This window comes from Panthera leo, chromosome C2 (genome assembly GCF_018350215.1).
Source record: "Panthera leo isolate Ple1 chromosome C2, P.leo_Ple1_pat1.1, whole genome shotgun sequence".
Lineage (NCBI taxonomy): Eukaryota > Metazoa > Chordata > Mammalia > Carnivora > Felidae > Panthera > Panthera leo.
In genome coordinates this window covers 302,362-326,494 of record NC_056687.1, presented here as the reverse complement: position 1 = coordinate 326,494, position 24,133 = coordinate 302,362, and the positions used below count along the sequence as shown (strand labels likewise).

Sequence of the window (24,133 nt, the reverse complement as noted above, 5' to 3'; positions counted from 1 at the left end):
CAGGGGAGGGGCAGAGAGAGAGAGACTCACAGAATCCGAAGCAGGCTCCAGATTCTGAGCTGTCAGCACAGAGCCCAACACGGGGCTCAAACCCACAAATTATGGGATCATGACCTGAACCAAAGTCAGACGTTCAACTGACTGAGCCACGCAGGCATCCCATAAAATTTCTTTCTTAAACGTGTTGTAGTCATTAGCATTCATATTCTAAAAACATTTTGTTAGATTTTTACCTAAATATTTCATTTTTCAGGGGCCTGTTGTAAATGGTACTTTTCAAATGTTTTGCTTTCCAGTTATTCATGGCTAGTGTATGGAAACACATCAACATTCATAGGTTTGCCTTGACCTTAGGTGTCCTGTGACCTTGCTAACCTCACTTTTTAACCCTCGAAGTGTTTCTGTAGGATTTTCTACATGGACAATTACATCATCTGCGAATAGAAAGTTTTATTTTTTTCTTTCCAATGCAAATACCTTTGATTTTCTTTTCTTGCCTGGTGTACAGGCTGGACTTCCAGACTTGGACGTGTTTGTGCAGGCGTGGTCCCCCGTCTTGGGGGTGGCTCTTTGCTCTGTCACTGTGAAGGGTGGTGAGCAGGTACTCACGTGAAGGCCCCGGCCTTAGTGTGCAAAGACTTTATCCTGAACAGATGTTTAATTTGTTATGCTTTTTCACCTGTTGATACGGTGATGTGTTTTGTCTTGTTCGGTCAGTTAACATGGTGCGTTACGTTGATTTTTGGATGTTGACTATCTTGTGGCGCCAGGAAAAGCCCCACTCGGTCATGATGTCTTATTATTTTTATATATTGTTGGGTTTGATTTGCTAATATTTTGTTGAGCATTTCTGTATCTGGGTTCATGAGGGATTTTAATCTGGAGTTGGTTTTTTGTTTTTTATTTTTATATTGTCATTGTCTGGTTTTAGCCTCATAAAATAAGATGAAACATGTTTCCTCTTTTTACTTTTCTGGAAGAAATTACATAGAGCTGGTATTTATTTCTTCCTTAAATATTTGTTAAAATTTAACCAGGAAACCACCTGGGCCTAGCGTGGGTTGTTTTTCAGTGGGTTGTTTTTCAACCACCCCCGCTGAAAAACAGGTGGTAGTTAGTGATGGACTTGATGTTTCTGGTGCTGGATGGAGGGAGGGGGTCCCAGGAAAGTCAGTTTGTCCAGCTGGTTGGTGGTGGTGTTCACCTGGTTGGTGTCCTGTGGCCTTTTGAGCTGTCTCCTCCTTGTTTGCAGTCACCACACGGGAGATAACTGACATCACTGAACAGAATGAATTTGTCTGTCTTCAAGCTCCATCCAGTTTTGCTTTGCGTGTTTGAAGCTCTGGTGGGAGATAAAGTAAAGGGACCTCTGTACTGGGGAAGTAGGGTCCAAGCACTAAGGAGACTCAGGACTTCCGTTCTTTGATGTGAGAAGTTACAAAAGCTGCATGTTTTAATCTTTTTTTTTTTTTTAAGTTCATTTGTGTATTTTGAGAGACAGAGACAGAGAGAGCATGAGCAGGGGAGGGGCAGAGGGAGAGGGAGAATCCCAAGTAGGCTCCACACTGTCAGCACAGAGCCTGATGTGGACCTCGAACCCACAAACCGCGAGATCATGACCTGGGCTGAAGTCAGACGCTTAACTGACTGAGCTATCCAGGCACCCCGAAAGCTCCGTGTTTTACTCTTGATGAAAGCTGTCATCAGCACCAGTTCACAGCCCTGTCTGCTTCTCTGGAACTTGCTCACAGGTGTTTGGAGGTCCCTTGTTGAAGGCATCCTGTTGGCCCTGTGGGACTAAAGCCCAGTCACCATTAGAGCACTTTTGTCCTTTATGTGAGAGTTCACAAGGAAATCAGGAAGTTATTTCTATTGGAGAAAAATTGACATACGATATACTGTATTAGCTTCAGGTGTGTAACATAGTGGTTCGACACTTACACACATCACAAAACGGGGACCACCCTGGGTCTGGTTACTAGCTGTCACCACACAGTTACTGTGTTCTCTCTGCTGCATCTTCTTTACGACTGGACATTTGCACCTCTTTGTCCCCTCCATCCATTTTGCCCGTTCCCCGACCCTCCTCTCTCTGGCCACCAACCAGTTTGTTCTCTGTGTCTGTGAGTCTGTTTCTAATCTGTTTTGTTTGTTCATTGGGCGTGTTTTTAGATTCCACGTGTAAGTGAAATCAAACGGTATTGGTCTTTTTCTGTCTGACTTATTTCACTTGGCGTAATACCTTCGAGGTCCATGCATGTTGTCATGGCCACTTGGGTGGTTTCTCTATCTTGGCTCTCGTAGATAATGCTGCCGTTAACATAGGGTGCAGGTCTTTTTTCACATCATCTTTTCGTTTTCTTTGAGTAAATACTCAGAAGTGGAGTTACAGGATTGTATGGTAGTTCTGTTTTTAACTTTTTGAGGAACCTCCACAGTGTTTTCCAGAGCTGCTGCACCAGTTTGCATTCCCACCAGCAGTGCAAGACGGTTCCCCTTTCTCGGCGTCCTCGCCAACATCTGTTGTTTCTTGTCGTTTCGGTAATAGCCATTCTGACAGGCGTGAGGTGGTATCTCAGTGTGGTTTTGATTTGTATTTCCCTGACGATGAGTGATGTGGAGCATCTTTTCAGGTGTCTGTTGGCCGCTTGGACGTCTCCTGGGAAAACTGTTCGGATCCTCTGCTCATTGGATTGTTTGTCATACTGAGTTGTATGAATTTTTAAAATATATTTTGGGTGTTCACTTCTTATTGGATGTATTGTTGGTTGATGGTTTCCTTTGCTTTTTTAGTTTGGTGTAGTCCTATGTAATTTTTGCTTTCGTTGTAGGAAATAAATGTTTTCAAGGAATAAGTCACAGGCTGCGAGTGAACTGGTGGGGCATTTTGCCCTTCATGTCCAAGACAATTTCCATTTCTAGAGTGTTTCTTTCCAGAAAAGCCCAGGCTGTGTTTTAGAACCAGGAAAACAAACATCTGTCCTTTTCCTTCTTCCTCGTCATGGGTCCGGCGAGGGCCCTTCCACGGGGTCACCCTGGTCATAGGCTCCTCCTTTCAGCCAAGCCCTGGTGCTGGGGGCTGGTGCCACCAGGCTGCCTTTGATTCCTGTTCCAGACTGAGGGGCGGAGGTCACAGTGCACGTGGCCCAAGTACTTGGAGCTCCCTCTGGCCTCAGTAACAGGTCCTGGTTGTCCGGTGTGGACGGTCCCTTTGTTGTCCTCACTGTGGGATCCTCCTCCTCTGTTAACGCGTCCCTACTGGAGCTCTGGGCGTCTTCCACACACATCGTGGTGTCCAGGCCATGCTGTGTGCATTTGGACACGCTGCCTGGTCATGACGTCCTCAGTGTGCATGGCACCCATGTGGGGCCCTTGCTGAGGTTTCCAAGAGTGTGATTTGTTGGTGCTGGAGTAGAACCAGGGATTCACACCTGCCAGGAGTTAGCATTTCTAGGACCAGAGAGTATGAGGGTGTTTAACAGGCTTAGCACTTTGAATTCAGGGTTCTTCTCATAATTATTTAGATTTTGTTTTTAATAATAATGTACCTTTTGTGCAGTCATACTTCAATAAATGCTATGTAGCAACTACCCGTGAGTATTAATTATCTGATTGATAACACCACTTGACAGCTTAGGCGCCAGTGAAAAGAGGCTGAAGGTGGCCCAGGCATGGCCCACATCATGGCATTCGGGAGATGTGCGCCCAGCCCCCTTGCACCCAGGGTGGGCCTCCCCCTGGAAAGACCCCTGGGGGAGCAAGAAACAAGCTGTTTGAACATGACCCTGCCCCTGGGGCTGGGGTTCCGAGGGGTCATCTCCTGCCGACTCTGCCCTCGGCCGTGTTTCTCCGGGTGCTCCTCTGTTGGCTCAGCCGTGTGGACGGTGCCGTGTGTGGTTCGTTACAGAGGCCGGACAGGTCTTCATGGAGGCAAGACAGGGCGGTCTCACAGAGCTCACCGCGACAGCCGGAGGCAGGGTTGCCCGCAAGCGAGGATGCAAACCCCTGCAGCATGCGGGTAAGGGCGGGTCTGAGGGCTGTGCTGGGTGTGCACGGTGTCACCTGCTTGGTGCCCTTTGTCTGTTTTTATAAAGACTGTCTATTTCTAGAGCAGTGTAAGGCTCACAGCAGAATTGAGGGGAAGGTGCAGAGACGTCCCACACCTGAGCGAGCCTGCATGGACGGGTCCCGGTCACCCAGAAGCACGGTGCATGGCGGGGCTCGCTCTCGGTGGTGCACACTCTGTGGGTCCGACAGTCGTGTAGGACAGGTGGCCGCCCTTACAGTGTCTTGCAGAGTCGCTTCCCCTAAAAATTCTCTGCTGTGCCTGGTCATTCTCCCTCCACGCCTAAAATCCCAGTGCTTTAAAAACCCTGGCCTGTTCATTGTAGCAGCGAAAGCATTCTTGTGACATGGGGTTCCCCCGGGCCTGAGCACAGCTGCCAAAACACGTACCCACCCTGTGCCTGTTTCCAGCCGGGAGACATGCCGGTTCTAGCTGTCGAGCTGTCGCACATGAGGGGAGTTCAAGTGAGAGCACCTCCATCTGAAAGCTGGCCCCATTCCGCACAAACCTCGTGTCTGTGCTTGGAGTCCCGTTAGACCACAGTCGCCACACCCTGAAAGGGCCCTGCTCATCATGTTGGCCCTGAGGTCTGTGCTCTGAGCCCTCTCGAGGGAAAAATCGTGTCACAGCATTAGGGTATAAGGACATACCTCTCTATGTGACTTGAGGGATTTCCCACAGCCCCTGAGATGTCCAGGGGGCCCAGGGGCGCACCTCACCTTGTGGTCAGATTCCTGGGGTCTTTGGGGGGCTCCCTTGAGGCTTGGAAAGGAAGTCTGTGGTCTCCCTTTTGTCTGATACAGGAGATCAGACTCTGCACAGCAAAGCCGTCCCTGGGGACGGAGGTCACACAGGGCTGATGTGACAATTTGCTGAGAAGGAAAACAGTCTGGTTCTTTTTCTTTTTCTTTTTTTGAAGATTTATTTATGTATTGAAGTTGTCTCTATGCCCAACGTGGGGCTTGAACTCACAACCCTGAGATCAAGAGTCGCCCGCTCCACCGACTGAGCCAGCCAGGTGCCTCTGTCTGGTTCTTTTTAAAGCACAGTGGTACAAACGTACTGTACGACTTCTGTCAGCAAGATGTCTTTGTTCCATGACTGTTTTGCTTTTTTCTTCTTTCAGATGGAAAAACTATATCTGCATTATTTGAGAGCAGAAAGCTTCAGAAAGGCTCTGATTTATCAAAAGAAGTATCTTTTACTATTGATCGGTGGATTCCAGGACTCTGAACAAGAAACACTCTCCATGATCGCTCATTTGGGAGTATTTCCTTCCAAAGCTGATAAGAAAATTAGCACATCTCGCCCTTTTACAAAGTTCCGAACTGCCGTCAGGGTTGTGATCGCAATATTAAGGTAATCTTCGCAAGCAGGAGGCACATTGGGCTTAGTCCTCCGTTGTCTTACTGTGCAATTACATTCTTTTCTAAGATGATGAAATTTGAGGCCTTAAAGTATATGTGACGTTTGCCTTCAAGAAATCATGTTGTGCAAAACTGTCAGCTGCCTTCTGACGCCAGAAGATTGAGGGATGCCTTTTTATCACAAAACAGTGCCTTGCCCCTTGATGGGTCTCTCTCAGGGTCCCTTCTGATGACAGGCACATCTGATCAAGTTCGAAACTGCATTTCACTGCTTCAGATTGCAGTTTCCTATATTTTAGTCAAATTTGTGCTCCATAAAAAGGGCCAGGTGCATAGGAACAGGGGACCCACACGAGGTGCTGTTTTCCATCGTGAGTATGAGACCGCTCCTGGGGGAGGGGAGACTGTGGGGGTCCCACCAGCCTCAGACGCCGCTCACTGTCCCAGTCGTTTGTTTACACAGGGTCTCTTTTGGGGGACAGGTATGTGACTCTGGTGTGATTGGAAATTTTGACCTGTTCAAAATTAACAGTGATGAGAATCCATTTTATATTATAATTTTAAGATGTGCTGAATTTCTAAAAATGTCCCAGTAAGAATTGTACTACTGTATCCGCTCTATGATGCCCACAAGGTGTGTCCTCAGGCCCCAGACATCTGTGGGAGGGTACACGCTGAACGCAGTAGCTGGGTGGGCTGCCTTCCCTGGCTTCTCTCCCCCAAGCTGCAGAGGGTGGTGGGAGCTCTGCTCCCCGCAGAGACTGAGCACCGGCCATTCCGGTCCATCAGGGTTCCTTGCTCTCGTGCTCTCGACTCTCAGCCTCAGGCCACTTAGTCCCCTCACCTCTGAGTTCTGACCAGAGACCACCCCCCCACCATCTGTGTGTCCATCTGTCTGTCTGTCCGTTCTGCGTTTTTGGACAGGAAGCCTGGTAGGTGGTCTGCGGGGCTGGTAAGCAGTCCCAAGGCCCCGCCGCCAGCACTCCTGACGGTGGAGGAGCGTTTTCAGCAGCAGTGGTTTGATGCGAGGCAGACATGCCTTCTAAGAGGGCCTGTGGTCAGAGAGGCAGCGGTGCCTGGAGCAACAGCCAGCAGGAAGGCCCGCTCTGAAGGGCGTCCACTAAGCCACAGAGGGTCCGTCCCGGGAGGGGTCAGGGGCCCCCCCCCCCCCCCCGCCCAGTGGTGCTCCTCCCGACACCCACCTGGCACTCCTCAGTCTTCTGACCAGGAGCGCCTGAGGGCAAAAGCCTCTGTCTTTGCGCCTTTTGTCCTGTGCCATTAGGTGGCGTTAGTGGCGAAGGGAGCAGGTGTTGCAGACTGATTTGAACTGGGGTCTGTGAGACTCTGAGCTGGTGGGCATCGGGCGGTTGTGGGGGCTGTGGCAAGGAAGGTGCTGAGGGCACAGGCATCAAGGTCACCACAAAGACAGTGGGGGCCCACCTGAGTCTGATTCCAGTCGTAGATCACGTCTGGATTTTCGTTGTTCTTTTCACTCCTATTTGCTCTAGTTTTCAATGTTTTGTGTCCTTTTTTTCCCTTTGTAGACTACGTTTTTTGGTTAAGAAGTGGCAAGAAGTAGATCGAAAAGGAGCTGTTGTGCAAGGCCGAGCGGCCCGCCCAGGTGGGCCCCCTGCTTAACCCCTTTACGCTGGCAGCCAGGTGCTGGCTGAGCCCATTGGAGACGCAGTAAAGCAAATATGAAATCAGTACATCCAGGGACGCTGGCAGCGAGGCGAGATGGCTTCAGAAGGAAAATGGCTTTAACACTGGGAAGCGTAGAAAAACCCAGGGTTTACACAGTTAATGGTTGAAAAAATGTAGAAATGCTAAACATGTTGACCAATAACTCATTTAGTAGAAGGTCCACCTTACTGTCCAAAACCAAGTGATGTTCTGCTTGGTGTGGCCACATCTGTCCTTGGGGCACCACTGCCTGCTGGATCAGCCACACCTGGTCCCCAGGTGCCATGCTGACCCACGCACAAGCACAGAGAACGCCCCTGTCATGGGGCACGCAGCCCCTTGTCCTGTGGGGCTTCGGGGGCCTGGTGGGAGGCTGCCAGTAGGCGGCGCCCCCTGAGCTCTGCCCCCAGAGCTGACCATCAGGGGACTGGGCTTCCCTAGTCACTGATTAGCTTTGGTTCCTACCTGTTGATTGTTACTTCTTGAAATAAAAATGGCTTTTCGACCTTCAGGCCTTTAGGAGAGTTTTCTCCTACACCAGGTGCACCTGGTGGTCTCCAGGGTTCTGCCTCTCCCTCTTTGGAGACCTCTCCTCAAAATGGGGTGGAGGAACACCCTCCGCACTACTGCCCCCAGGATCCCCTGGAGGCACTGCCCGTATGCGTGCTGGGGTCAGGTCAGCCCTGCAGGCAAGGGCAAAACACAGGTGATCAAAACTCGGGGTTCTTGTAGAGCTTTTTTTTTTTTTTTTTTAAATAAGAACAACAATTCCATTCATTCATTCATTCATTCATTCATATTTTAAAGAGAGAGCACCAGTGGGGAGCGGAGCAGCAGGAGAGAGAGAATTTTAAGCATTTCAGTGTGGAGCTTGTGGCAGGGCTCAATCCCCCGACCGTGGGATCATGACCTGAGCTGAAATCGAGTCGGACACTCAACTGAGCTGCCAAAGCGCCCATAGAGTTTTTTAAAACAATTTTTAGGGGTGCCTGGCTGGTTCAGTTGGTGGAGGATGTAACTCTTGATCTCAGGGTTGTGAGTTCAAGCCCCACATTGGGTGTAGAGATGGCCTAACATAATAATAAAAAAAAAAAATTCAGGGGTGCCTGGGTGGCTCAGTTGGTTAAGCGTCCAACTTCGACTCAGGACATGATCTCACGGTTCATGCGTTTGAGCCCCTTGTTCGGCTCTGTGCTGACAGCTCAGAGCCTGGAGCCTGCTTTAGATAGATACTGTGTCTCCCTCTCTCTCTATCCCTTCCCTGGTCACACACACCTTCTCTCTCAAAATTAAATATTAAAAAACATTTTTTTAAATCTCTAAGGCATAACTTTTATAAATAGAGTATTTTTAAAATGTTTGAAGTTGCCATGCAGATCTTAAAAGCTTAACTTTTGGTAGAGGGTCCTTCCTACTAAAAGGCATTCGTCTCTTTTCCTATTCCCTTTGTTGTTAAACGATTGTGGGGGAAGGATTCCCGATGCCACGGCAGCAGCCTCCACCCAAAACCAGCACGTCCCCACCAACCCGGGATGCATCCTCCAGCCACACTGGGGACCCTGTGCCAAAAGCTTCCCCGTGCAAGAGGGAGAGGTGAGTGTACTTCGAGGCTGCGTTTTCACTGCAGCCGGGCCCGCGCTGTAGTGCAGCCGCTGTGCACGGGTTTGTCTCCAACCGCGGGACCCCTCCCCAGACGTGCACACAGCCACGCAAGGCCTTGGTGGGCTCACCATAGTTCTCTGGGATTGGGGTTTTGCACACATGATGTTATCTCTGTACTTAGCACTCAGTTGGCAGTTGAGATGTTACAGCAACACAGTTAAACATCCACAGGTTATTTCGGTGGGGAAGAGCCCTTTTCGTTTTAAGAGATAGGAGGACTTGTGGTTGGACGGTAGAATGCAGTTTTGTTTAAAAATTAAATTGAGGAAAGCTTTCCATAATGGCCTAAGGGTTTGAGCCAGGATTATATGGAATCGGCACGTCCTGAGGCCCTGGTGGGGGTGGTGGGATGTGGCCCCGCCTTGTCCCCAGAGCGTGTTTTCCCAACAGAGGGATTTCTCATCCAGGTGCTAATTACGGAAGATGTGACTTCCGTTGCATTTCTGAAGATTGAACCATGTGACCATCCTGTCCAAGTGCTGGTGTGAGGAAATCTAGAGCAGGAGTCATTTACGTAATTCTTTCAACAACATGACCTCCAGTGTTTGTAACACACCCTTAAAATGTGTAGCAGAATTCAGTTTGCATCTTTGTGGGTGTTTGCACACACATCCAGTCTTCTGTTTCTCTGAGTGAGCTTTCCAGAGCAAGCTCCGCTCTTAGGGTACAGCACTGTCTCCGAAGTGCCATTGACCGGCATTCGCTCCTTCACCCCATGCCCCTGGCTGACGGTGGCATGTCAGTGCAGACCACACTTCAGGAGTGTGGCGGCCACTGGTGTGGCTGTCCCAACAGGAGAGATGGTGCAGTACACACAGGCGCCACGGCCGTGCCACGGGGCAGCCCAGGCACATGTGTTGTGCGTCCGGGTCTTGATCTCCTGTGCTGATGACGTTCCACCAACGTGTGCAGTTCCTCAGGGAGACGTATCATGAAAGTTTTGGCTTTGGCCCGGCCACGAGCAAGGCAGGGAACGCACACGTGTCCACTCTGTGTGGGGAAGGCAGAGGTTCCTGGTCTGGTGGCCGAGGCCTCTCCAATGTGGACGGGGTGAGGATGAACAGGAAGTGTCCCTACCCTGAGAAACAGTGACAGCAGAGGACCAGGAGGAAGATGCACTGAGTAGGGACCAGAATGGGACGGGTTGTGCCTCCGGTGAAGGGGACAGTTCGGGACCATCGGAAAAGTCCCGTGGGTAGTTGGGTCACCCTCAGGGCACAAAGAAGAGGTGGGTCTGAGGGACAGTGGTGCAAAAACCAGTTGGGATAATGAATTCATACATGAAGATTTTATGAATAAAATCATAGTATACAGTAAGTTTTAGTCATTTTAAGCCTGCAACATTTTATAGAAGTTAGTTTTTAAAAGCATTACATAGCATTTTTAAAAAATGCCTTACTTTTGGGGCGCCTGGCTGGCTCAGCCTGCAGGGAGTGCAACTCTTGATCTCAGGGTCGTGAGTTTGCGCCCTGCGTTGGGCGTAGAGTTTGCATACATATGTACATACACACGTACACGCATAACTACATTTTAAAAACCAAAACGAACAAACGCACACACACATATGTACATGCTTCATTTTTTTTTTCGTGGTAAAGGATATGAAGGCGATGTTTGTCTGCTTCACCCCGTTCCCTGCTGCCTGTCTGTGCTCTGGGTGCTGACTTCCACTCTTGTTTTATGTGTTTGTTTGAAGATCCGCTCCATCCTCAAACTCAAAATCAGAAAGATCCCTGACTGCTTCTCAAGACCCTGAACATTCGTTGACAGAATATATTCATCATTTAGAGATGATCCAGCAGAGACTGGGCGGGGCACCTCCAGGTAATAAAAGTTCTTCTGTGTTTTCTAAAATAACACACTGAACCCTGGGAACGAAAAGTAACATCGCAGAGGCTGTAGTATTCAGGTTAGCAAGTGTTGTTACTTTCGGTCTTAATCATTAACCATCGTTACTAGGATCGTTGGGCGAAGGCACCTCCAGAAGTGTGAGCAGTGTCTTCAGCATGAGCGTGGGGTCCATTTGCTTGATCACTAGCCGGGCCTTTTGCTCCATTTTATGCTCACAGGGAACAAGTAATTATGTTTCAGGATAGAATTTGTGGGGGCTTCTTCACTAACGTAGTTTAAGCCATGGTATATTTTAGTTGTAATTCTTATTTTTACCATAAATGAGGTTAATTCAGTGGTACTGTTTCAGTATCATGAAATTCTTAAGAGACACATGAAGAGTTCTAACGAATTGCTACGTCATTTTTCTTTATTTTTAGATTGTACTTCAAAGAAATCCTGCCACCAGAAAATTAAACAATGAATAAAATCCTTGCGGCTCTTACCTACGACAATTCTACTTGAGGAGAAGATTGGGGTTCTTTTTCCTTTGTCTAAGGGAAGCTTGTGGCGTGGCATCTGGGCAGCACACAGTCTCTCCACGTGCCGGAGATGCCAGCCCCCCTAGTGCGGCTCCTTAGGTGTTCTCACCTGTTTGTAATACTACAAAGCCAAGTGGAGTATATTCTGTGTAATTTCAGTGCGTCTTAGGTCCTTACCTTTCTGAGGTGACGTGTGCGCTCGTGAGTGACAGGTGTCTGCCCTGCCCCGGGCACATTGGCAGAGCCCCTGCCCGCCTCCAAGAAGGAAGCAGAGCCTGGCCTCCTGTTGTTTATTTTCTTCAAGTGTACAGATGGGGACTTGGTTTAAAAACACAAGCACACAAAAACCAAAAAGAATAAAAGTCCAGCACTATTTTATTTGTGAACGGCCCTTGTGTTGTGTTTCAGTCTTCTCCAATTTGCTTTATCAGTGGCAAGAAACCAAAACAGAGACTGGGAATTCCTGTATGTCAGGGTTTTCGGAGGGACACAAAGTGTTCCTCACCTGGTAAAGACAGGTAGCCACTTGCCTTTTGCTGGGTCTTACTTGGTTTCCTAGTTGAGTATCTCCATGTGATTTCAAGACCTCTGAGTATGACATTTATTCTGCTGAGCGTAGGCTTTAACACAAAACCATTTTTTCTGAATCACAGCTTACTTCCATGATAGATGTTCCTTCCGGCCTACAGCACCGGTGTGCGTCTGCACTTTCTGTGCAGCAGCTAACACGACTGTGAGGCCAGTTCCTTACAGCCTTTCCACCTTTTCTGCCGAGCTCTGTGCTCTGCTGGTTGCTGTCGCTGAAGCCTGGACGTGTCTCTTCGGTTCCGCATCCAGAAGAATAGTGATCTGGTTGGTTATCAGATACAGAATAAATGTCCATGTGGGAGGCCTCATTTAGAGCCACCAGCAGAAGTGACCATCACGCCAGCTCAGTACCTGTGGGAGCTGGTCCTTAAAGAGAAAGAGGTGTTCACCCTGCCTTCCATAGGAGAACGGCCAGTCATCCTCGTAGGCGAGGGAACATTCTTCTTACGGAAAGGTGCCAGCTAATTAATAAGGAGGGGACTATCCCATTAGAGACCTGCCGTTCTGCAACCCACGGCAGGATAATCAGGTCAGGTCCTAAAAGCACAGTACCCATGGGTCAGCGGGCGGCCTGGCGTTTGGGCCTCTGGGTGTGATGATGGGTGAACTGCACGGTGTCTCCTGTGGCTGCTCCTGGTTTATAGATGGAGGAACAAATGACATAAAACCATGAGGAAAAAGACAAACGTGGGGGATATTCTAAATGTTTTATTTATTTTTGAGGGAGGGAGACAGCATGAGTGGGGGAGGTACAGAGAGGGAGGGGACAGAGGATCTGAAGCTGACAGCACAGAGCCCGATGAGAGGCTCAGAGTCACAAACCGTGAGATCATGACCTGGCCAAAGTCAAACGCTCAACCGACTGAACTACCCAGGTGCCCCCAAACATGGGATATTCTGTAAGTGATTCACCTAGTCTCATCAGATTGACAGCATTGATGAGGGCCTGTTCTCAGTGAAAAGAAACAGGAGACACAACCAATGAGATGGGTGTGAAGTTTAGTTCCTAAATTGAGGACCAACGGCTATAAAGGTGGTTTTGGGGGTAACTGAACCTGTACTGGATGATAGCTTTTAAGGGAATTTTAATTCCCGGTTGTGCTGACAGTTATGTAACAGAATGCTGCTTTCTTAGGTGTTGTATGCCGAATTACTAAGAACAAGGGGCTACAACCACTGGATGCACTCTGAGATGGCTCTATGGTTAGGAAAAAATACACACAAATATGGATTAAGTAAGCATGGCAAAATCTTTGTAAAATATTGAATCTGGCTCATATAATGGTATATGGTCATTGTTTGAAAATTTTCGTAATGAAAGATGAAAAAATACCACCCACAGTCTGGGCTAGGATGTCTTACTCTAACGTAGGATACCATATCAGAGCTCAGACCGGGAAACAGAAACCACACTGGGTTTCCAAACAAAGGGGATTTAATACAAGGATTTGATTACTCTGCAGGCAGGGGCGCTGTTCTGAGCCCGGCCAGAAGCTGCTGGCACCCAGGGGCTGTCAGGGACACAGGGACAGGGCGCTCTTGCAGGAGCTGACCACATGATGAGACCTGTCAGCCTCCAGAGAAACGTCCCATCTTTGTCCTCTGGCCCTCCTGTCGGCCAAGACCGGACAAGGGAGCCTGGGACGGTCCTTGTGCACGACAGACGGGCGAGAACTGATCTGAAGGCACGTGGGCAGTGCGTCTACTCCGCGTCTACTCCTCGTCTACTGAGCATGTGTTCTCCTTCACACACATGACTGAGACGTAACTTAATCCGCCTGCCTGAGGTGAGTTATCCACGATGGCCTTGGGCCTCTCCAAGGCCCACACGGGGCTGCGTCTCAATAGTGCTGCTCTCCAGGGGAGACAGACTTCGCCTGTAGGACTGGGTCAGCCCTTCACAACTTTGTGCAGCTGATGCACTGTGGCTTGTCACACGAAGTGGGGGAGATGGAAGGGGAAGGTGTCCCTGCTCTGCATGGAGTCACGAGGCCCTACTCGACATTTATCACCTCTTCCTTCGCCAGGGCCTTGTTTCCTGGTCCTCAGCCAGCACCTTGGCTGGTTGGGTGACATAAGCTTCCCACCAGAAAGATTTGAGATCATAATAGTCTTGGTTTTAGAAGATGTCCCTTGTTTTCTCCTCTTACAGTTGAGTCTGAAATTACCGAGTACCAAGAGGTGCCTGGTGAGGATGGGCTACGGATGGGTTTTCCTGTCCTCACTGTGGGCTGCCATCCAGCTGCCCTGTGGTGATTGGGGCCAGTCACACCAGCCCATACAGCAACCCCGCCCCTGCTGATTCAGGGGACAGTCTGCTCTTGTTGAAAGGGACTGTTGTCTGGAGGAAGCAGCTCCCTTGGGACAGCAGAGCCCAGTGTCACAGCATGAGAAGCAGAAATTGCTCCGGAATCATTGGCACGATGGTAACAGGGGCTGTGCCCGGCTCACCCCCAGGCTCCCCTGCCGTGGGAGGAAAGGCTCCTTGAGGGGTGCCTCGAGTCGGCAGGCCTTTCCACCATCCGCCGGGAGAGCTCCTTCCGGGTGATGGGAGTTAACAGTAAAAGGGAATGCCACACTCTCTGTGAGAAGCAGGGATGCTGAACACGAATTTGGGGGGGGGAGGGGGGGCTAGTGGTCCACAAATGAGCTTTGGGCAAGGAAAGCAAATCCATGTCCAAACAGGAGTGGACAGAGGCATGTGGACAACTCGGGGAAATTTAATGGGAACCCAGACCACCTGTTCATGCAATTTACATTTGTACACTTTAATTTTGACACTACCTAGACTGCCCCACTTTAGACACTAGCTGTAAGTGTAGACACTAGCTGTAAGTGGGGTCCCCGGGCCACAACTACAAATGTGGCTGTTTTCACAACCTCTCCCCTCGGGTTTGGTGATTTGCCAGAATGACTCCATGCACGGAAATGCTGGATTCACTGGTTTGGTGAGAAGGATAGGACTCGGGCAGCAGAGTGGAAGCGACGTGCAGGACAGGCTCAGGGGCAGGACACAGAGCTTCCCTGCCCTCTGTGGGCGTGCCACCCACACAGGGTGTTCACCAACCTGCAAGCCCCCCAAACCTTGCCCACTGGCTTTTATCAGGGCTTCGTGATGTAGTCATGATTATCTGCCACGTGCCTGAAGTCCGTCTCCAGCCCCGCCCCTCTGGTGACTGGCCCCCATCCTGAAGCTGTCTAGGGACCTCACCATGAGCCAAGTCATTAGTGAAAAACTCAGGGGCGGTCAAAGGGGGCTCATTGTAACAAAAGGACACTCTTATCAGGAAATTCCGAGGGTTTTAGGAGCCAGGAAACCAGCAAAGGTCAAATCTATATATTTTCATTACACCTCATATAAATAGCGCTTAAGGTGATTAGGGCTCCGCTGCACCTGCCTGTCCTCATGGCTCAGCCATCAGACAGCACCCAGGGTACAACGTGCTGCGTGAGTTGTGTGTTGCTTGGGCAGGAGTTTGGTCTCCGCCAGGATTCAGGGGTAAGTTTGATGTTTCTCTAATGGAAACTGAGTTAGCAACAGGAGGAGGCAAAGCTTTGCCTCAAGACCCTAGTGGTCTGCCCTAATGGGGCTAAGTGAAGCAGTGTCCAGCATCCTGCGTTGGGTGTCTTGATGACCTGAGCAGCAAGCATGACGGCCTGCGTCAAAGCTGCAGGCCTGTGGTCGTCCTGGTCTGCGGGGACGCTAACGTCTTGTGGCTTCCTCGGCATGCACACTGGGTCCAAACAAGCCATCCCTCACGGTAGGCGGTACAAGGCACGGCTGTTTGCCTCTGACGTTGGAAGGGACACATGCTGTTCTGCAGGCTCCTTGACCCCCAGAAACTGCCACAGGGGCAGCCCTGACTTTGAGTGGAATCTGCCTCACAAGCCAGCATATCTCTTGCTGCTTTCCGTTCATTAGGACCTGTGACTGTGATGTTTTCAGTGGAATGGATCAAAGTTCTATGATGTCTAAACAAAGACCCTAAAATAAGATAGTGACGGGCACTGCTGCCTCTGCTGAAATTGAACTAATCGTCTTTTCTGGTTGGTATTGAGGAAAAAGTGACGAGGGAGCCTGAATATAAACCTTTTTATCAGGTGCTGTTGCTTTTGGGCCCATGTCAAGAGTTTGATCCCAGTAGAGAAGAACAGGCCTCCTCTGGGAGGAGACGGCCCAAACACGCCGTGACACACCCGCGGAGGGCTGGACACCGTGTAGCCTTAGGTTGGGCTGCTGTAACGAAATGCCATAAACTGTGTGGCTTACAAACAACAAAAATGTATTTCTCCCAGTTGTGGAGGCTGGAGGCCCAAGATGAGGGTGCCAGTGGGGTGGGGTTCTGGCGAGGCCCCTCAGGACGCAAACCGCTTACTTTGACTTGTCTCCTCGCGTGGTGGAGAGTGGGGAGGGGAAGCAAGCCTTCTGACTCGGCAGGCGCTGATCCCGGTCATACGGGCTTCACCCTCACCACCTCCTCTACCCCAGTTACCTCCCAGAGCTCCCTCCCGCCGTCTAATGCCATCACGTTGGAGGACGTACGACACTGGGTCTGGACAGATCCGAATGACCAGAGTGAGTGGTGCTGAGTTTTCTACTTCCTGCCTCCCCTGTGCTCTGCTCTCCTGGGAAGTTCCCCATGACCAGTTGACAGAACAGGAGAGAACGGGTTTGTTCTTCAGACGGATCTACACGGCATGCTGGCATCGGCTAGGAGTGGACAGGAGTGACTCCACCACCCAGCTTAGGGGTGGATTTGGGGAGATTTCCATTTGGCTTCTGCCTCTTAGCGTCTGCGTTGCCGACAGAATGCCAATGCTGAGACGGTGATGTGGCGGCCTGGCTCCCTACGTTACAGAGGAGGCCGTGATTTGTCAGCCTAGAAATAGACACACGTTCCAGGTGTGAATTGGGCTTCCTGCCTGCAAGGCATCCGTCGGCACCAGCACCCATGGGCTTACAGAGTATCCCACCCAGCTGCAGCCCTGCACGGGCTGTTCTCAAGCCATGAAGGTGCAGGGTCAGCTCACGCTCTTAGAACTCACTGGGCTCACTGTGTGTTGGGGAGGCCATCGAGAGGATGTGACTGCCAGTTGACCTGTGAGCTGGACCTGTGCAACTGGAGGCTCTCCACTCCCTCCCCTGTCCTTGGAACGTACCCACTGCCTACTGTTCCCACTGTGGGAGCTGTTCCGAGGACATAGCCTTGTTGACACCATCTGGATCGTGTATGTGACTGAATCCTGTGAAGGCCTCTGTATAAACCTTTAAGGTTCTGGCAGGTGGGTGTGGAGATCTGCCTGTCTGATGTCTGCCCAAGAGAGGCCTCGTAAAGAAGGTACCTTGCTTAGTATAGCTGCCACCTACCAACCTGAAGTTGTCCGCCTCCTCCCTTGGTCTCTCCTTTCCCTCCACATATGGGGACCAGTTTGCGAACTAACACCATGTATCCCATCGGCTGGAAAAAATTGCCTTGACCAAAGAGTGGAGCGGTTGCTGAAGGCTCTCTTTCGGCACCAGCGTGGAAACACATCTTCAAAGTTTGAGGGACTGTCTGAAAGTGGTGTGCTCCTTAAACCATTAGCACACGTATCTGCTCCCTCCCTTACAGCCAGACTTCAGGAATCTGTGAATCGAGAGGCAGACCCTTTCATTACATGTGCAAGTTGAATTCTTTAGACTTCTTTTTTTTCTAATGCATTTTTATTTCTATATCTAATATTTTTAATCTCTGTGCCCAACATGATGCTTGAACTCACAACCCCAAGATCAAGAGTTGTATGCTCTACTGACTGAGCCAGCCAGGGGCCCCTATTTTTTAATTTTTGATGGAATAAAATGTTTTTAGCTTATGTTTTTATTTCTAATGTATTTTTATTTTTAATTGAAATATAGTTGATATACAATGTTATATCAGTTTCAGGTGCACAACATATTGATTCAACAATTCTATACATTATCACCACGATAAGCATAGTCACCATCTGTCACTGAACGATGTTATTGTATTGTTGACTGTATTCCCTATGCTGTACTTTTCATCCCCATGACTTAACATATTTTACCACTGGAGTTCGTACGTCTTCATCCCCTTCTATTTCCCCCATTCTCCCACCGCCTCCCCTCTGGCAACAACCAGTTCTTTGTATTTATGAGTCTGTTCTCTTTCTTGTTTGTGTTTTAGATTCCACAGATGAGTGAAATCATATGGTTTGTGTCTTTTCTCTGCCTAACTTCCTTCACTTAGCATAATAGCCTTTAGTTCCATCGATATTATAGTGAATGGCGAGATTTCATTCTTTTTTATGGCTGAGAAGTATTCCATTGTATATACACCACTTCTTTATCCATTCATCAGTCAGTGGACACTTAGGCTGCTTCCACTTATCGGTTACTGTAAACACTGCTGCGGTAAACAGAAGGGTGCATATATCTTCTTGAGTTAGTGTTTTAATTCTTTAGTTTTTTCATCATAGTTAAGCAAAGGACTACCAAGAGGCACCCACACAGACCACCTGGGTTCCACATATTCTTCCTCATTGTGTAATTAATGCAGGAGATGCCCTACCTTCTCCACTGCCAAGACAGTGACTCCTCCTTTTGCCTGCTTGTTCCTAGATGCAAGGACCCCAAGGTTTCCAGACCACCATAGTTTGCAATCCAGGGGAACAGTTGGCATGTTCCCTGGTGAGGGTCCTTTTGGGCGACTAGGACTTCTAACCCTGCAGTCTGAACTTGGGAAGATAGGAAGCACAGAGTGCCACAGTGGAAAGCGATGGTAAGTGGGGCCACTCCTGTTTCCACCCCTTGATTTCAACTCATGTATCCTTCCTCTTGGGGATACAGTGGCATATAAAGGTCTGAACGGCACCCTGTCTTTGCGGAATATTGACTCCCAACTTGGCACCACAGCTGTGCCTTTGGCTGGCTGTCCCGATGCTCTCTCAGGCAGTGGATCTCATGGTCACTGCACTTCTGCTGCCTGAAGTGCCCTCCTGCACTTCCTGTGCTGTAAAGTGAGTCCTATTTGATATGAGGCCATACGGGGTCCTGTGCCAGTGGAACAAACACTCCTTAAGCCCTTGCTGGTTGATATTTGTGGGCAAGAAGCCCAAGCATACATAGAATATGAATCTATTCCTGTGAAAAAGAACTGCTGCCCCTTACAGAATGGAAGTTCCAATAGAGTGAAGTTGGTTGATTGACCTTTTCAAGGTCAGGAGACATAATGGAAGCTCAGCATTGGTCTCTTCTGCTGGCAGGTTAGACATTCAGTGGCAGCTGGTGGCTCAGCCGTGATCAGAGAACTCACACTGCTGGGCCCACGGGTAGCCTCTGCTCTAGCACCTTGGCCACTTTGTCCTTGTGCCCAGTGGCAACTGCTGTCCAATGTAGCTGGCCGGTCATTCTGTCCACTTGGCTGTTTAATACTTCTTTCATGGATGCTCTCTAGACTTCAACATTTTACACAAAGACCACCCACTTGGTGCCTATTCCAATAAATCTATCCTCATGCATGTATCACAGAGCTCCTTATCCCAGGTTTGAATTTTGTTCCAGGCCCTAAGCCAGCCACCTACCTAGGTCATCCAACACTGTCCGTGGTTCACTTGTCACATTAAAAAAAAAGTGAATGCCTTTGCCCTTTGGGAGGATATGCCCTTACCACTGTCTTACAAGCTCCCCCCCACCCCCGCCCTGGAGTGAGGCTGCAGTGTAGCTGCTGTCCATGTGCAGTTTGAACTCACATACCAAGCCGGCCCATTTAGTTAGTTAGTTTATTTAGAGAGAGAGTGGGTGGGGGAGGGGCAGAGAGAATCCCAAGCAGGCTCTGCATTGCCAGCACAGGGCCCAACATGGGGCTCGAACTCACAAACTATGAGATCGTGACCTGAGCTGAAATCAAGAGTTGGCCGCTTAACTGACTAAGCCACCCAGGCATCCCCCAAGCCCACTCATTTATGAACCAAGCTCAAGATTTTTCCTAGTCAATTGGTCATCAAGGCCCCCTGTATGGTCACAGATGTGGAATGGTGGAGTGGCTCTAGCACAACAGCAGGGGGTGCTGTACGGGTCTGGGCTACCTATTCGGCACTCACCTGTGACTTCTACATTCTCATGTTCAGTCTTGAATGCACTGCTTCCATTTCATGATGGATTGTGCTGGGCCCAGCTGACTTTATGACCTGGTAAGTTTGATAGCACCCATGTCATAATGAGCAATTTGGGCTGCATGGTGATCTGGTGTCCCAAGGTCAGGTGTTACATCCCTATCAGAACACAGTAGCAAAACAAGGCATTTTTTCCCCCCAAAAGACATATACATTCTCTGCTCCAAGTGGTATGTCAGAACCTCAGGGTCCTGAATCGAGAATCTCCTACTGGGGCATGTTAGAAACTCCACATTGCATTGTTCCTTCACCGCCAATAACCACCAATACCACCTGCTAGAACATATGACTCAGGCAGCGTAGCTACTTGCATCACAGCCTTGACCTATTATGGCCTCCGTTAATTACCTGCACCCCGTATGGGCCACTCTAACAGGAGGGCCATGATGAGGATCCAAGTTTCTAGATATCAAAGTTCTGGGCTTTTCTTAAAACTGACAGTTTTCCAAATCACCCAGTATTTGATCAGAGCTGTATTCCTATGGGTGGAGTATGCTGCTTCCAGACTGTGAAGAGGTCCGACAGTGTCTTGCTTTCCAATGGTTGAAGGTGCAAGATGCAATAATTGTCTTTTACTTTTGGAAGGGATGCCCTGGGCCACTGCTGACCACTGGATCCCTAAAAATAATATTGATGTAGCAGGTCCCTGAATCTTCATAGGGTTTATTATTTCCTCTCTGGAGTATCTGTATCTTACCAAGGTCTCCAGAATCTTCTCCACTCCTTGCTCATCTGGCCGATCAACATGATGTTATTGATGTAATGGGACAATGTAATCATCTCCAGGATGTCTAAGTGGTCCTGATCTCTGGACTATGACAGAAGGCATGAGTTAACATCGCAAACAGGCAAAACTGTAGATTTGTTCCACACGTTCCACAGTCTGGGGGCCAACATCAGTTGTCAGACATTTGAGTAAATGAGTAATTGAGAGAGATGATTCTTGTTGTTCTAAGCCACTAAGTGTGTAGTAATCTGTCATGCAGCACTAGGTACACCATCATGCCAGCAGCCATCCCTTCAGCAAGTTTACAGCCGGTTGTCGTGCAGGTGCTAAATCCCCTATCTTAGAAGATTGCTGAAAAGTCGGTAAACTCTTCTACCCAGTTTTACGTTGCAGCTCCCTTTTGATTTCTGCAAGGGTCATGCTGAAGAATTCAACCGCTCATCAAGCACACATAATGTGGCCCCCAACAAATGTTCCCAGGCCCTGGCAGTTCACGTTGGCTTGGCTGGGTCTTACAGCTTGTTATGGGTTGAATTGTATCCCCACCTCCTCCCTGAAAACCGGTTGAAGTACTGACCCCCAGCACCTGTGAATGTGGCCTTATTTGGAAGTGGGGTCTCCGCAGATGATCAAGTTAAGATGAATTCATTCAGGGTGGGCTCTAATTCAGTTTGACTGGTGTCCTTATAGGCAAGGGGGAATTTGGACACATAAACAGACACACACGTAGGGGGAAAGCTATGAACGTGAAGGCGGAGATTGGCATGATGCACCTACAAGCCAAGGAACACCAAGCATAGCCAGAAAGCCCTCAGAAGCTTGGAAGGAGGAATGACAGCTTCTCACAGCTCACAGCTCTCAGAAGGAACCAACCATGCTGTCATCTTTTTTTTTTTTAAGTTTATTTTTTTTTAGTAATCTCTAACCCCAATGTGGGGCTTGAACTCATGACCCCCTAGGACAAGAGTCACATGCTTTTCTGCCTGAGCCAGCCAGGTGCCCCCCTGCTGTCATCTTGTTCTGACTTCTGGCCTCCAGAATTGTAAGACAGTCCATTCCTGGCAAGCCATCCTGTTTGTGTGTCTTTGTTACTGCAGCCCTAGCAAACTGCACCGTTCTTTTGAGGGGGAGGGAAATAGAATTCCATTTCCATCTCGTGTTTCCAGCTAATATGCCAAAAGATAACCATAATTATATGCCTAGTGTCCAGTAGGTGAGGGGAAGGAATGTTAGGTTAACAGGGAAAGGTAAGCCATGTGGGCAGGCTCCAAAGGTTCAAGGTAGTCTGGGGAGTGAAAACCTTTGAGGGTATCTACCCAGATATCAAATACCTCCAACCCCAGCTTTTCCCAACCAAGTCCCCAAATTCAGCATAACATAACTGCCTTGGCTGGGTGTTTACCATCTTTGAGGTATTAATTCCTTGGCCTGGTCTGTATCTTTTTTTTTTTTTTTTCAACGTTTGTTTATTTTTGAGAAAGAGCAAGTGGGGGAAGGGCAGAGAGACGGAGAGAATCCCAAGCAGGCTCTGCGTTGTCAGAGCAGAGCCCTACATGGGGCTCGGACTCATGAACCAAACCGTGAGATCATAACCTGAGCCAAAATCAAGAGTCGGACGCTTAACCAACTGAGCCCCCCAGGTGCCCCGGAACCCGGTCTCTATCATCTCAGTGTAGGAGATGGTTTCTTTATATGCGACCAAAGAGAGCTCCATGGCTTTCAGCGGCCTGTTGTTTTTCTTAAGAGCATCTATAAGGAGAGGCCGTCCGGTTCCATTGTCCTTCCTTATAGCGACTATAATGTGAAAGGCTTAATACGTCACCCACTTAGTGCTCCATTTTCACTGGTTCACACTCTCACTTCAAAGCTGGTGAAACATCAACGATCACCCCACAGGGGCTGTGAGTGCTCCACCCACCGCAAGGGGTGAGTGATGCCACCCATCTCCTCATGTGCTACTCCTCGTACCAACTGTTGCAGGACGGCTTCTCCACAAGCGGATGCTAGATGGAGTTTGGGTGCAAGATATTTATCTGGTCTCAACACCTGTGAGAGGAAGGGGAGGAAGTAGGGCTGGGCAGAGGAAGCAGAAGTGTCCGAAGGCCAGTCTGGTGTGTTCTGGAACTGAACTGGTACTGCTCACAGAGGTGTCCTGTGTTGGGCCCAGGTGGCCAGATCTTTATAGTCTTGCTTCACTCATTCAGTCCCCAGATGTGGACGGCTCCAGGAAGGAAATGACCTTAGGCAAGGTGGAGCCCCACAGCCTGCATTCACATCCACTACAGTCCACCCTTGCGCAGTGCAGATTCACTTCCCTGTATGTATTGGGGGAACAGCTCCTTCAGGACTCCTGTGGGTCTCTCGGTTCAGCTCCAGCCAGCCCCCAGGTTCCTAATGTTTTGTTGTTCCCCTGTACCTGTCCTCCCACTTCCTACGGTCACTTCACGGTCTGAAATGGCTGCTGGAGCTCATTCCTGGTCAATAATATACCTTCTACAGCTGTTTTGAAAAGTAAATGAGTTAATACATACAAAGCCCTGGGGGAAATGTCTGGCTCACAAGGGGGCCCATGTAAATATCTGCTACTCTGAGAGCAGGAACGCAAAGCCAGGGCATTCAAAGTGTGCAGAGGCTGTCCCAGCAAGGCTACTGGGAATCGGTGAAAAGCTCCAACAGTGAAGCTGAAGGGACCGCTTACAGGGCCTGCAGGGTCACACAAACTGACTGGCTGCTCTCATCCCAGTGGGCAGTGCCTGGGCAGCCGCCTGGGCCCAGACCCCAAACTCGGAGGAGAGTCCCTGCCTGAGGTCTGAGACTCCAGCCCAGGAAGGAAGCCACCGCGGAATCCAGCAGGTGCTAGACGGACTCGGGCAGCGACCTGAGCCCAGGTGACAATCTTGTCTGCGACCTCTTCCAATGAGACCCCGCAGTGCCCTCGCTGCATCCTCGGGGCCAATGGGGGCGAGTCTTCGGTGTTGCTGGGCGGGCCGGGGACGCCAAACCGGCCCGCGACCTGCCGCGCAAGCGCACTCTCCCTCCCGCCCTTCTCGCCGCGCACGCGCACTCCATGTAGGGCTTGCCAGGCGGCCGGGAGCGCGCGGGGTGGCCGTGGATCCCGTGCTCGCGCCCGCGCCCGCGCCCGTGCTCGCGCCCGCGCCGGTGCGCAGCCGCTCGGGCCGCGCCCCTGCCCCGCCGCCTCAGCTCCCCGCCGGGCCGATGCGGGACGCGGGGCTGAGGGGAGCGAGGTAGGCTTCGCCTGCGCCGCCACCACCCGGCCCTGGCCCGGCCGGGAACGCGGCCCCAGCCCCCCCCACCCCGGGCGCGATCCGGCCTGGTCATCCGCGGGGCGCGGCCAAGCGGGCCATGGCTGACCGCGGGTGTGCGCTGGAGGCGGTGCCGCTGCCCGCCGAGGTGCGGGAGAGCCTGGCGGAGCTGGAGCTGGAGCTGTCGGAAGGTGAGCGGCCCTGCCCCCGGCCCTCACCCGGGACCCCCGACA

General features: G+C 50.1%; 2 protein-coding genes across 7 annotated transcripts in view; both read left to right on the top strand.

Moving 5' to 3' along the window:
- Positions 1 to 11,541, top strand: part of PCNT (pericentrin) — a 132,692-nt gene extending 121,151 nt beyond the window's left edge. For 5 of the 6 annotated variants that reach the window (XM_042955532.1, XM_042955531.1, XM_042955533.1 and 2 more), the window contains 6 exons: positions 3,908 to 4,018; positions 5,193 to 5,425; positions 6,978 to 7,054; positions 8,589 to 8,709; positions 10,475 to 10,602; positions 11,049 to 11,541. In XM_042955532.1, coding sequence (XP_042811466.1) covers positions 3,908 to 4,018; positions 5,193 to 5,425; positions 6,978 to 7,054; positions 8,589 to 8,709; positions 10,475 to 10,602; positions 11,049 to 11,092 — 714 coding nt within the window. In that variant the 3' untranslated portion in view covers positions 11,093 to 11,541. Of the gene's footprint in view, positions 1 to 3,852; positions 4,019 to 5,192; positions 5,426 to 6,977; positions 7,055 to 8,588; positions 8,710 to 10,474; positions 10,603 to 11,048 lie in introns of those variants that run through there. The other variant, XM_042955535.1, reaches the window with a different exon arrangement.
- A 12,277-nt stretch (positions 11,542 to 23,818) lies between these two features.
- Positions 23,819 to 24,133, top strand: part of DIP2A (disco interacting protein 2 homolog A) — a 117,303-nt gene continuing 116,988 nt past the window's right edge. The window contains exon 1 of the mRNA XM_042956162.1: positions 23,819 to 24,091. Coding sequence (XP_042812096.1) covers positions 24,001 to 24,091 — 91 coding nt within the window. The 5' untranslated portion in view covers positions 23,819 to 24,000. The remainder of the gene's footprint in view (positions 24,092 to 24,133) is intronic.